Below are 13122 nucleotides of genomic sequence, written 5' to 3' on the forward strand. Positions count from 1 at the left end.
TAAGGATTTCCGCTAGGTAGGTTGAAACCCGGATCAATATCTGAAAAGTTGCAAAAAAGGTAATATTATTATTTATTTAATTATACTGGAAACTTGGTAAAACCAACAGTTTGCCATAAGGTATTTATTTCTTAAGAAATCTTTCCTTATCTTTAAATATTTTAAATCATATTATTTGAAAAGCCTTCCTTCCTATAATTAACGATGTCATGAGTAGTTAAATTACTTCGAAACTTTAAAATATAGACAGTTCAAGTGAATATAACACTTTTTAATTTTTTCATGGCGCCCATTTTGAAATTTTCACTATTTATTGTTATGGCGGCAATAGAAATAGGTACTCATAATGTGAAAATTTCAAGTCTCTACGAGACTTATAATACGAGATATTATGGTTTACGAGATACAGCCCGCTGACAGACAGACGGACGGACGGACGGGCGGACGGACAGTGGAGTCTAAATAATAGGGTCCCGTTTGCACCCTTCGGGTACGGAACCCTAATAACCAACTTCCAAAGTCACTGGTAAGAAAACATTTTTTGTTTCTACACGTACGAGTGTAAGTCATTAATTGAACATAAAGAAAGAAGAAATCGACGGGTGATGCTCACCCGACTCCAACATACTCGTACCTACGTGTAGATTATTTTTTACTATGTAAGTATCTAGTGACAAATCCACTATTTACATAGTCAAAAAATTTTTTTTTAACATTTTTTTACATAGTAAATACGTACCTCCACCTTGACCTCCATTGCCTTGGCCATCACCGAAACCGGGGTCTGACACGATGTCATCTAAAATTTTAATAAGCATTGGTTATTTTCATAACTCATACCGATCGTGGATCGTGGAAAGTCATTTTTTTTATCAACTGCGATCTTACTTGATGGTAAGTGATTATGCAGTAAGATGGAAGTGGGTCAACTTGGAAACGGGTATGGGAGTTTCACTAAACCCTACTTCTTATCGTCACGGCATCGTACCGAAACCTGTACTATTATTATTGTAGTCTGAGCCGGAACGCTAATTGTTTGACGGCTCGCTTTTGCCGGTAGGGTGGTATCTAGCCACGACCGAAGCCTCTCACCAGACCAGACCAGAGACAATTTAGAAATCATAACTTCCCAAATTGTTCCTGCTGGGAATCGAACCCGGAACCTTCGACTTATAAGACCACAGCATTCACCACTGTGCCAGGGAGGTCGTGGAAATCATCCTACACTCTTTTTATACGTTGATGAGTTCCATCCTCCAACTCCAACGCCTTCCAAGAATCGTCAAGAAAATTAGAATCTACCTACTGTCTTAACGATACTGAAATCGGCTTCGAAAACTGAGATTTTCTAATTGCTAATCATGACTACCTAATACTCCCCTTTCCCCTCCAATTAAGGGTATAGCTTGTGCTAGGAGTAGACCATACGACAATATTGCAACGGGTGGGGTTTGAACCGCCGACCTTTCGGAATTCAGTCCGCTCCTCAACCGTTGAGTTATGGAGACTCTCAGTCTTACTTCAAGTCTCATTACCTTGGCTAGGGAAACCCCCCTGTCCTTGTCCATTTCCAAATCCAGGGTCATCCACGAATTGTTGTGGGTACGCTGAAAGTAAATATTTTAAAGTCAAAGAGTGTTTCAATATAAAGAACTTTACATTTTACAAGACCGGGAGCCGTAGCAGAAATGGCTGAAACTGGTAAGCGGCTCAGGTTCTATTACCTCTCTAATCAAAAGAATTGTTTCGTTTGCCGTGGAGACCCTGGCGCCATGCAGTCTTAATGCTAAAATAATTTACTAGCCTCGTCGAATTGTATTTAAGTGCATTCTCATTTTTTGTGCAAAGGATCAGCCTGACTGTCCAGCGCGGAAATGCAGCCAGCATTCTTGGCATCATTCCTCGCGGACATGATTTGTAAGAAAGAAAGAAAGAAAAGTATTTTATTTGTACAGTAATTAGATAAGGCTAGCTTGAAGTTATATTATAACATTAATATAATAATCCTAAACTAAATAAAACCGGCCAAGTGCGAGCCAGATCCGCGCACCGAGGGTTCTGTACTTTTTATATTTATTCGACATTTTGCACGATAAATCAAAAACTATTTACTATGCATAAAAATAAATAAATATCTATTTTAGAATGTACACGTGAAGCCCTTTCATATGATAAACCCCACTTGGTATAGTTATCTTACTTTGAAAATTGAAAATATGTACTACCTAATTATTATGGTTCATGACACATTTTATTTTATTTTTGTGTTTTTGGATGTTTTCCTTTACTTGTGCTATACTAACAAGTTAACAATATAAAATTACTAAATAAATTAAGTACCATAAGCGACCACGGCTACCAGCAAAAGGAGGCAGATAGTCTGAAAAAAGGGCATATATTATAATATTATACAGTCGAGAAGCTCACGGCCTCTAAAAAATTTTGTTATAATAATATTATGATAGAATAATGACCCAGCACCAACTCACTACTGAGCACTGATCTCCTCTCTGAAGGAAAAAAGTTTCACTTCATCCGCACTTAGCGAGTGCGGATTGGCAGACTTCACACACCCTTGGGAACATTAAGGAGAACTCTCAAGCATGCAGGTTTCCTCGCGATGTTTTCCTTCGCCATCAAAGCAAATGATATTTGATTTACGTGGTTAAAGCTGGAGCCAATACCAATATCCATAACACATACAGTTTTCATGTCGGAAATCTCAAATCACGCACAACAGACTGGCAAATTATAAAATAAAGCCAACGAGCGACTCTCTTATATATGAAGGTTTTAATTTTAAAAAGGTATTAATTTTGCCAATATTTGTCTAGATAATATTTGTTCAAGAAGGCCAGCAGTCTATATTTGTCATGAACTACCAATTCTACTCATTTTGCATGCCAAATATTTTTAGCAGTACAAAAATGTAGAGCCAAGCTATGAAAGAACTAGTTAATTACTACTATAATTAGTTACTAGTACTATAGTTAGTTAGAAAATAGATTATTTTATTGACTTATCTGAAATATTCTAAACAGAGTATTGACATCATAATCAGTTATTATCGAACGTAAAACGTATTGCGTAACTTTACCAATCTACCTAACTATAATACGCGACAATCTGAGATGGCAATCGGGGTATGACGCGATGACGCGGGGGGGACGCCCCGCACACCCTCAGCGGGTTAGGGAGGGGGCAACCCGGTTGCCATCTCAACCTGTCGCGCACTGACAGCTATAAACACTGCTACTCAATAAAACTTTTAGGTAATTACAACGCTTCCTGAACATTTTTTTTTTAAATGCATGCCAATTATTATTTTATTTTATCAGTTCACTCACTCTGGAAACCATTTTAAGTCTTCAATTTTGTCTCACAAAATATAAACTGTTAATAAGTAATTGATGACAAAGCTTTATATTACCATGATTATCGTCAAAGCTTACACTATTGACCTTAGCGAGATACATATTTGTTTTGTAAATATCGACGATTTTTGTTATCTTACCCAAAATAATTAGTATACCTACCTAGATCTTACGCAGAAACACGAATAAAGTACTTACCTAATAAATAATATTATCGGTTGCAGGAATTAATACGCTTTGTTTATCTTGTTACTAGCTGATGCCCGCGACTTCGTTTGCGTGGATGTAGGTTTTTAAAATTCCCGTGGGAACTCTTTGATTTTCCGGAATAAAAAGTAGGTAGCCTATGTGCTAATCCAGGGTATAATCTATCTCCATTTTAAATTTCAGCTCAATCCGTCCAGTAGTTTTTGCGTGAAGGAGTAACAAACATACACACACACACACACACATACAAACTTTCTCCTTTATAATATTACTAGCTGATGCCCGCGACTTCGTTCGCGTGGATGTAGGTTTTTTAAAATTCCCGTGGGAACTCTTTGATTTTCCGGGATAAAAAGTAGCCTATGTGCTAATCCAGGGTATAATCTATCTCCATTCTAAATTTCAGCTCAATCCGTCCAGTAGTTTTTGCGTGAAGGAGTAACAAACATACACACACACACACACACACACATACAAACTTTCTCCTTTATAATATTATAGTGTGATTAAGACTATCTACAATAGGTCATCATGATCAATCCATCACCACACCACACATCTCCTCTCAGAATGAGAAGGGCTTGGGCCAAGTCTATATGGTACCACGTAAGGTAAGTCGGTATAATACCACGGTAGCGTGGCATGCTGTGGAATGGCAGACTTCAGAATGGTGAGAACATTATGAAGAACTCTCATTCATACAAAATTCCTCGCAATGTTTTCCTTCACCGTTAGAAAAAGTGATATTTAATTGCTAAAACGCACATAAAAGTTCCCGGGTGCATCCCCGGAATCGAACCCCCGACCCGCCTGAATAGATGGCCGGCAACGTCTTGACGTAACGGTGATTGTATATTGAAGTGGTATTATTACAATATAATCCCATTTCATTGTTGATACATAATACACTTAAAACCCCAAATCGCGTCGAATGAAGCTTGCTCGCATAATTTGGATCGAACTTCACTTACAGGTAAGTTCGTTTGATCATAAATTATGACGTCCTAAGTGTCCACTAGCAATAAAGGGATAGAATCAAAACAGGAATAATGTTTTTAAGTACTTTTAATCTTAGGAAAAACAAAAGATACTATTACGGCACATAAGTTTCTTTACTATCTATAACTATACTATTTACAATACACTATAATCTATTATACGGCACGCCATTTTTGTTTGAATACAGTGAAACGGTACAACATCGATATACAGCTTAGAGGCCTTATCTTCATTAGTTTTAGTTCCAAATTCTTTCACTCGCTAGATTTATTTACGACCTTTTCCAGCATATCCATTCCAACCACCTCCCAGACCACCGTATGAGTATCCTCCACCAACAGCTACTGGCGCCACATTATTAGCTAGACCACCTGCAGCTCCAAGTAATAGAGTTCCATCTTGAGTATTTCTTGCCACTGCTTCAGCGACAGCCTGGGCTTGAGCAGCGCTTGTAGCGACGGCAGCAGCTTGAGCTCTTGCGGCATTTGCAATACGAGAAGCCTCTATAGCACGAGCGTTGGCGATAGCAACAGCTTGAACACGTGCAGCATTGGCGATGCGTTCCGCTTCAACCGCTCGGGCAACCTCAGCTGCTGCAGCGGCGGCAGCACGTCTCGCAGCTTCCGCTGCACGAGCGTTCTCATAAGCAGCAGCACGTGCTCTTTGTACATTAGCGATTCTAGTAGCATCAAAGGCTTGAGCGTTCTGAAGAGCGTTAGCTTGTCCGGCTCTAGCGGCAACTTCAGCGACACGTGCTCCTTGAATGGCGGCAGCTGCAGCGTTCGCTATTTGAGCCACTTGGACAGCCTGAGCGTTCTGGATAGCACTGAGTTGAGCAGCACCGACAGCAGCGGCATTATTCAAAGGGGCACTACTGCCTGCAACATTGCCTAGGACTGGTGCGGCTTCGAGTGCTGCTCCAGTAACTTGGTATCCCTGACCGCCTGAAATAGCAGCTGCAGCCGAACCAAGATTGTATCCGTCATTTGAACCAGAGGTCACTATAATAGAAGTACCACCACTCTGTGCGCCCGTTGAATCAGCTGGAACTGCCGCGGGGCCTCTCCTTCTTCCCCCTGAAATATTGAAAAAACTTCATCATCATCATCATCATCAAGATCAACCCGTTGCCGACTCACTACAGAGCACAAGTCTCCTCTCAGTATGTCTCATAGTCTACCAAGTGCGGATTGGCAGACTTCACACACCTTTAATAGCATTATGGAGAACTCTCAAGCATGCACGTTTCCTCACGATGTTTTCCTTCATCTTCAAACCAAGTGATATTTAACTAAAACGCACTATGACTCCAAAAAGTAATATCTAAAAAAATTTAAATTAATTCGCATGTATTAAAAATTTCTGGACTGACAAGCAGGTATCGGAAGGCACTGACCTTCTCCAAGCACATCACACGCTGCCGTGATGACAAAGAGAATCTGAAAATGAAATGAACCACATTAAATACAACTACAATTATTATAAAATTATTATAAGTTTGCTTGTTATATTCGGGTAATTGATACAAAAGTTCTGTGCTAAGTTCATTTCTTTAATTTCTAAAATAATTTTTGAATTTTTGAAGTTCACATTTTTTGTTTTTTAAGATTAATGCTAATTTAAATACATTTTTTTCAGATTTAAATCTATTGATCTCATCATCTCACTGCTTACCGTAAATAGAGACATTTTATTAGTTGCAAGATACTGTTCGATGCAACTTAATCAAGTAAATAATACTTTCTACTAAACGCATGCACTTTTATAGTGCACCCAATTGTTAACAATTCCTAATAGATACGATATTGTTCTATTTGTATACTATTACGTGTAAGGAGAAAAAATGCAAGTCCGAACATACAAGAATTACAACGGTTGACCACACAATGTGGAAAAGCATATGCAATAATAGTCTTTATGTCCAGTACATAAGTGCTATATTGTTATGATAATGTTCGTTAAATAATCTTGAAAACCAAATTATTTATTGGCGACCGATTTTAAATTCGACATCTTTTGACTATATTACTACTTGACCGGAATAATTATGGAATACGAGTATACATCACGAGTAAATTACACTTTTTTCTATTACCAAGTAAGTATATATGAAAAACATGAAACATCATCCTATTTATTAAAATAAGTACCTTAGTATAATATGCTTAAATGAGAATATTAAACTAATGTAATTTAACTATACTTAATACAAATATACCTATTTGGTATTAAAAATCTCTTGATACCAAATAATAAATTATGCTATAATATGCGTTAGTCTAAAAAGTGTTACTTGTCTATCTATACTAATAAATAAAATTGGAGTGTCTGTCTGTAATTTCGAAATAACTACCTCATATTAAGCTCATATGGTTATTTGAACGATACCATAACTGAATCACACGTTTTTAAAATTTTTGTCTGTCTGTCTGTCTGTCTGTCTGTTTGAAAAGGCTAATCTTTGGAACGGCTGAACCGATTTTGACGGGACTTTCACAGGCAAGTAGAGAATTGACCAGGGCGTAAAATAGGCTACTTTTTTAACCGACTTTTAAAAAGGGAGTTGTGTTTTTCTACCTATGTACACCGAAATCTCCGAGATTTCTGAACCGATTTGCGTCATTTATTTTTGAATCGATAGAGGAACTTTGCGACATTGTTTCATAAAAAATTTGGAGTCCAACTCCTCAATCCTGATGCTGCAGGGGATCTGACCAATCCACGCGGGCGAAGCTGCGGGCATCAGCTAGTACTTAATATTATAAAGAGGAAACCTTTGTATTTTGTATTTTTGTATGTTTGTATTGAATAGGCTCAAAAACTACTGGACCGATTTCAAAATTTCTTTTACCATTACTTAGAGGGATTCTTCCGAATCCGTATAGGCTATATTTTATCCCGGAAAATAGATAGGATTTTTCGTGGTAGTGTCCACCCGTGCGAAGCCGGGGCGGGTCGCTAGTTTCTAATATAGCCATGGCCGTAGCCAAGAGAGCTAAGGGCTGAAATAAGCCACCCGCCCCGGCTTCGCACGGGTAGCTTATTACAATTTTCGTAGGGATCTCAATTTTTTTATGGTTCCATACCTCAAAAGGAAAACGAAACCCTTATAGGATCACTTTGTTGTCTGTCTGTCTGTCTGACCGTCTTTCTGTCAAGAAACCTATAGGGTACTTCCCGTTGATCTGGAATCATGTTTGGTAGGTAGGTAGATCTTATAGCACAAGTACAGGAATAAATCTGAAAACCGCGAATTTGTGGTTACATCATTTAAGAAAAAATTAAAATGGGTTTCAATTTTCAAAATAAGATAACTATACCAAGTGGGGTATCATATGAAAGGGCCTGTACAGCCTAAAACAGATTTTTATTTATTTTTATGTATAGTTTTTGATTTATCGTGCCAAATGTTAGGAAAGATACCCGAGTACGGAACCCTCAGTGCGCGAGTCTGGCTCGCACTTGGCTGGTTTTTTTGGAAATAAAATATACTGCCTATGTTACTCAGGAATAATGTAGCTTTCCACTGATAAAAGAATTTTCAAAATCGGTTCAGTAGTTCCAGATGTTACTTCCTACAAACAAACTTACAAATTTTACCTCTTTATAATATTAGTATAGAAGTATAGATTAGTTATACTTAGGTACAAATATAGATTAATTGTAGTAATCAAATAAAAAAGATTTATTTCTTTCTTTCGATAATAATATGGTGAGGCGATGCGCACTACTTAGGTAACCTATTTGGATTGTTTTCTTAAAGATCCCCTCGAAGTTCTCGATTATTTTCAAAGTGGAAGTCTAGGTCATAGAGAAAACCTAGAGACTACTTGGCAGTCAGCGGCGAACTAAGCCCGTCAGAGGCCCGGGCGGCATCACTATACTCTATCCGCAGAAGGAAATTTATATCCCATACAACAAGTGTAAATTAAAAATTAATAACACCCCCGACAAGTGAAGGTTACAGTAACTAGAAAAGAGCTGATAACTTTCAAACGTCTGAACCGATTTTCTTGGATGATAGCTAAGAACACTCTCGATCAAGCCACCTTTTAAACAAAAAAAAACTAAATTAAAATCGGTTCTTTAGTTTAGGAGCTACGATGCCACAGACAGATACACAGATACACACGTCAAACTTATAACACCCCTCTTTTTGGGTCGGGGGTTAAAAATAATATGATAGAGGCAAACATTACAGTGGGCGCTAACCACTCAACCACCGCGTTTTGAGTCACCAATTGATGACAAAAATGTTTTCAACAAAAAACATTCGAAATTTAATTCGAAAATAGTTTTATTTCATTTGTAAGTGATTCAATAAAACACCAATCTTTTTTTTTCAAGATTGATTTAAATACTAATCCTTTTCTTTCAAGATTGGTATATAATTATTCATTTTGTTGTAAGTACTTAAGTACTAGGGTGCAGAACAACGTCTATCCAAAGCTAGTAATAATTGTACTACTTATGAATCCAAAGCTATCAATTCAATATTAAAGTAATATGTAATTGGTTGAAATCGATGAAAATTAATTTTCAATTTCCTGGATGTGTTCATTGTATTTACATTGAACAACCTAGAATTTCGTTTTAATTATTCTTATTTCAATAGATAATAATAATTCAATAATAACATTGTTTTTTTTTTTGTTTATTCGTAGCAAAAATATTAAAAGTGCAAAGGGAAGCACTCTCTATTAAAGATCCATACCCTAGTGGTGGGGTTGTAAAAAAGTATATAAGTGTAAAGGTACAACAAAAATAAAAGGATCCCTTGAAAATAGAAGGACCCCTTCTGTAAATGCTATACAGGGTGGTCAAAAAGTCGTGGATCAAACGAAATAGGGAGATAGAGGAGGTCATTTCTAGCAAAAAAAAATTCTACAGCATGGACATATTTAAATTGCCCTAAGAGTTATGAATATTTTTGGGTTTTTTAACAAAATACCAGATTCTCTTACAATTAGACCAATTAAAAAAAAATGAGATAAAAAACAATAAAACAAACGATGCTGTGTCATAACTAGATAATGTATCAGCACTACAAACCTTCTATTGAGGCTCTGGCTACCAAATTACAAGAGCAATTAATTTTTTTCCAAAACTTTTAAAGCGTTACCAAAAATTAAATGTCACTTTAAAAGCGCACTGTGAAAAAAAAATGTACTACGGTAAAGTGACCCTGTATCAGAAAAACTTGCTGATTTAATGCGAATTTAAATGAGGTATAACACATTATTCTTTGTTTCGTAATTCTGGTATTATAATCGTTTTTTCATACCAAGGTGCAAATTTCAGTAGATTAGTTTAATTCAAAATAATTTTGAAGATTATCATGCTGCTAGTTAAACTGCTAGTTTTTTGTATGTTGGAATGCTAGAAACATCACTGTGCTTATCACACTTAAAATTTGTGAAAAGAACAGAAACTCTTCACTATAACAATTCCAGAACTACCCAGAACGCCCTCTTTTCTAGAAAACAAAAGGATAAAAAACTATGCCTCTCTTTCACATCCTTCCTTATTCCAACAATGCAAATAGAAAGGATGATTAGTGTGAACGAGAGACATAGTTTCTTTATCCTTTTGTTTCCTAGAAAAGATGAACTACTTGCAAGACGGGCGTTCTGGGTAGTTCTGGCACGTGGTGGTAGTGAAGAGTTTCTGTTCTTTTCACAAATTTTAAGTATGACAAGCATATTGATGTTTCTAGCATTTCAATGTACAAAAAACTAGCAGTTTAACTAGCAGCATGATAATCTTCAAAATTATTTTGAAGTAAACTAATCTACTGAAATTTGCACCTTGATATGAAAAAACGATTATAATACCAGAATTACGAAACAAAGAATAATGTGTTATACCTTATTTAAATTGGCATTAAATCAGCAAGTTTTTCTGATACAGGGTCACTTTACCGTAGTACATTTTTTTTTCACAGTGCGCTTTTAAAGTGACATTTAATTTTTGGTAACGCTTTAAAAGTTTTGGAAAAAAAATAATTGCTCTTGTAATTTGGTAGCCAGAGCCTCAATAGAAGGTTTGTAGTGCTGATACATTATCTAGTAATGACACAGCATCGTTTGTTTTATTGTTTTTTATCTCATTTTTTTTTAATTGGTCTAATTGTAAGAGAATCTGGTATTTTGTTAAAAAACCCAAAAATATTCATAACTCTTAGGGCAATTTAAATATGGCCATGCTGTAGAATTTTTTTTTGCTAGAAATGACCTCCTTTATCTCCCTATTTCGTTTGATCCACGACTTTTTGACCACCCTGTATAATGAAAAAATGAAAAATGAAAATGTTTTATTATTAAATATGGTCTTATACAATAATTTCCCTGTGTCTGGTGGTGCCCACACTAGGTAATCCTGTATCGTGGGTACCTAGTTTGCGTTGACAATATCCCGTTAACAATTTTATTTGACACTCGGTTAAATTAAAGCTAATGATAAGGTTAAGTTAATGATTTTATTATTTTTGTTGTGCATTTTATAATTACTATTATTTTATGACAATTTGTTATTTGTTAAATTTATTAGTTAAGTAGGACTTTAACAATTTTATTAATTATTTTTTTATTAAAAATAATCATATTTTTTTTGTTATAATAAAAACTATTGGATCAAGAGTAAGATACAGAAGGCAGTTGAGTGGTTCTTGAAACGGCACGCATTGTGAGGAGGTTCGTCGCACTGGAGCCCTTGGCAGCTTGGGTTCTAACCCGCTGCTATTTCGCCCCATTTTATTACATTTTTAGTTATTGCTTTTTTTTGAGTATCCAACTTTATTTTTCTGTTGTTTCTGCTATTTTATTTTTGTTGTTTCTGTTATTTTATTTTTTGTTATTTCTGTTATTTCCTTTTAGTAAACATTTCTTTGATGTGATAACAATGAGAGAGCAATGTAAAATAAAACGTTATGATTCTATATAAAATGTGGATTTATTTCATTTATTGTACGTAGAGGTATGTATTGACTATAGCCTATACTAACATGACTTTCTTGAGTCCTTCAAATAAGCCTAAGCCGAAGGATAAATATAATTATATAACATATTTGATATAAAGAAAAATCATTTTTAATGCAATCGTATGTTCTTTAATATTATATTTACACGACCAGTACTTAATATTAATTTGCCGCTAACCATTTCCTTCGACCGAGATGTAGAAATGGTTGTAGAAATTGATTATTCTATCTATAATTTTTTGGTGACTTCCCTAATGGCGTAAATCGTTAAATTATTTATTAGTTTAGTGTTTGCCTCCATAGCCACCGACAAGGCCGTAAGAGCCGAGTCCCCATCCGCCGAGGCCGAGGCCGTTACCGAGTCCGAGACCGCCGAGGTTAGCGATTCCCACTGGGATGGCACTGCCTACAGCTATGGGAGCGGCGGCGATGACTGCGCCGTTGCCATAACCTAAACCTAATCCGTTGCCGAGCAACAGACCACCGGCTCCAGCGTTCCTCGCGACTGTGTCAGCGACGGCTTGCGCCTGAGCGGCACTGGTTGCAATAGCGGCAGCCTGAGCTCTCGCCGCGTTCGCGATACGGGCAGCTTCCACCGCACGGGCGTTGGCGATAGCGGCGGCTTGGACGCGGGCGGCGTTAGCGACGCGTTCGGCTTCTACGGCGCGTCCGACTTCAGCGGCGGCGGCGGCGGAGGCACGTCTCGCTGCTTCGGCAGCGCGAGCGTTTTCGTAGGCGGCAGCTTGAGCTCTCTGAATGTTGGCCAAACGCGCAGCGTCTAATGCCTGAGCGTTCTGGATGGCGTTAGCCTGTCCGGCGCGGGCGGCGGCTTCGGTGACACGAGCGCCTTGGATGGCAGCGGCGGCGGCGTTAGCGATCTGGGCGGCTTGCACGGCCTGGGCGTTCTGAATAGCACTGAGCTGAGCCACACCGGCGGCAGCGGCGTTGTTCAGGTTACCGCCACCACCGATGAGTCCTGCTCCCGTTGACACGAGGCCAGATCCGGCCGAGAGGCCCGCTGTGGGCACGCCGAGACCCCAACCGCCTCCAACGAGTCCGTTGCCAACACCAAGCCCACCAAGAGGAACACCATAACCAACTAATCCACTCTGTGAAGCACGAGAGTCTGTAGCGGAGTCGTCTTTCCTCACATCTGTAATATCAAAATAAATGTCAGAACTGTGTTCTTCATATTTGAAAAGTTCTTGACAAGGTAGATGATTTAAGAAGACCCTGGGAACTCTTTAATTTTCCGGGAGTCCTTTCCTGGGATGCAAGCTATCTCTGTACCAAATCCCGTCAAGAATGGTTAAACAGATGAAAAGCCTAGCATTTATTATGTATTTATTATATATGGATAAGTATGGATTAGTATGGCAAGATGAATACGAATTTTGAAAAGATTAGTAAATTACCCTCAGCAATCACTCCATACGCCGCGGCGATGACAAAGAGAATCTGAAAAGATAGGTCGATATCAGTTTCACTGTTTCAAAACGTGCACAATTTTCCATTCCTTTTGTTTCATCCCAAATTCACTAAACTCACCGTAAGTTGAGACAT

General features: G+C 37.7%; 2 protein-coding genes across 2 annotated transcripts; both read right to left on the bottom strand.

Annotated features, from left to right (window-relative positions):
- Positions 1 to 4628: 4628 nt before the first annotated feature.
- On the bottom strand, positions 4629 to 6638 carry LOC123875510 (tol-Pal system protein TolA-like). Its single transcript, XM_045921375.1, has 3 exons — positions 6255 to 6638; positions 5977 to 6019; positions 4629 to 5656 (listed from the first exon to the last, which is right to left on the bottom strand). The coding sequence occupies exons 1-3, from the start codon at positions 6267 to 6269 to the stop codon at positions 4848 to 4850; spliced, it is 867 nt and encodes a 288-aa protein (XP_045777331.1). The 5' UTR covers positions 6270 to 6638; the 3' UTR covers positions 4629 to 4847.
- A 5051-nt stretch (positions 6639 to 11689) lies between these two features.
- LOC123875834 (glycine, alanine and asparagine-rich protein-like) lies at positions 11690 to 13122 on the bottom strand. The gene is made up of 3 exons (XM_045921881.1): positions 13108 to 13122; positions 12975 to 13017; positions 11690 to 12712 (listed from the first exon to the last, which is right to left on the bottom strand). The coding sequence occupies exons 1-3, from the start codon at positions 13120 to 13122 to the stop codon at positions 11844 to 11846; spliced, it is 927 nt and encodes a 308-aa protein (XP_045777837.1). The 3' UTR covers positions 11690 to 11843.

This window comes from Maniola jurtina, chromosome 20 (genome assembly GCF_905333055.1).
Source record: "Maniola jurtina chromosome 20, ilManJurt1.1, whole genome shotgun sequence".
Lineage (NCBI taxonomy): Eukaryota > Metazoa > Arthropoda > Insecta > Lepidoptera > Nymphalidae > Maniola > Maniola jurtina.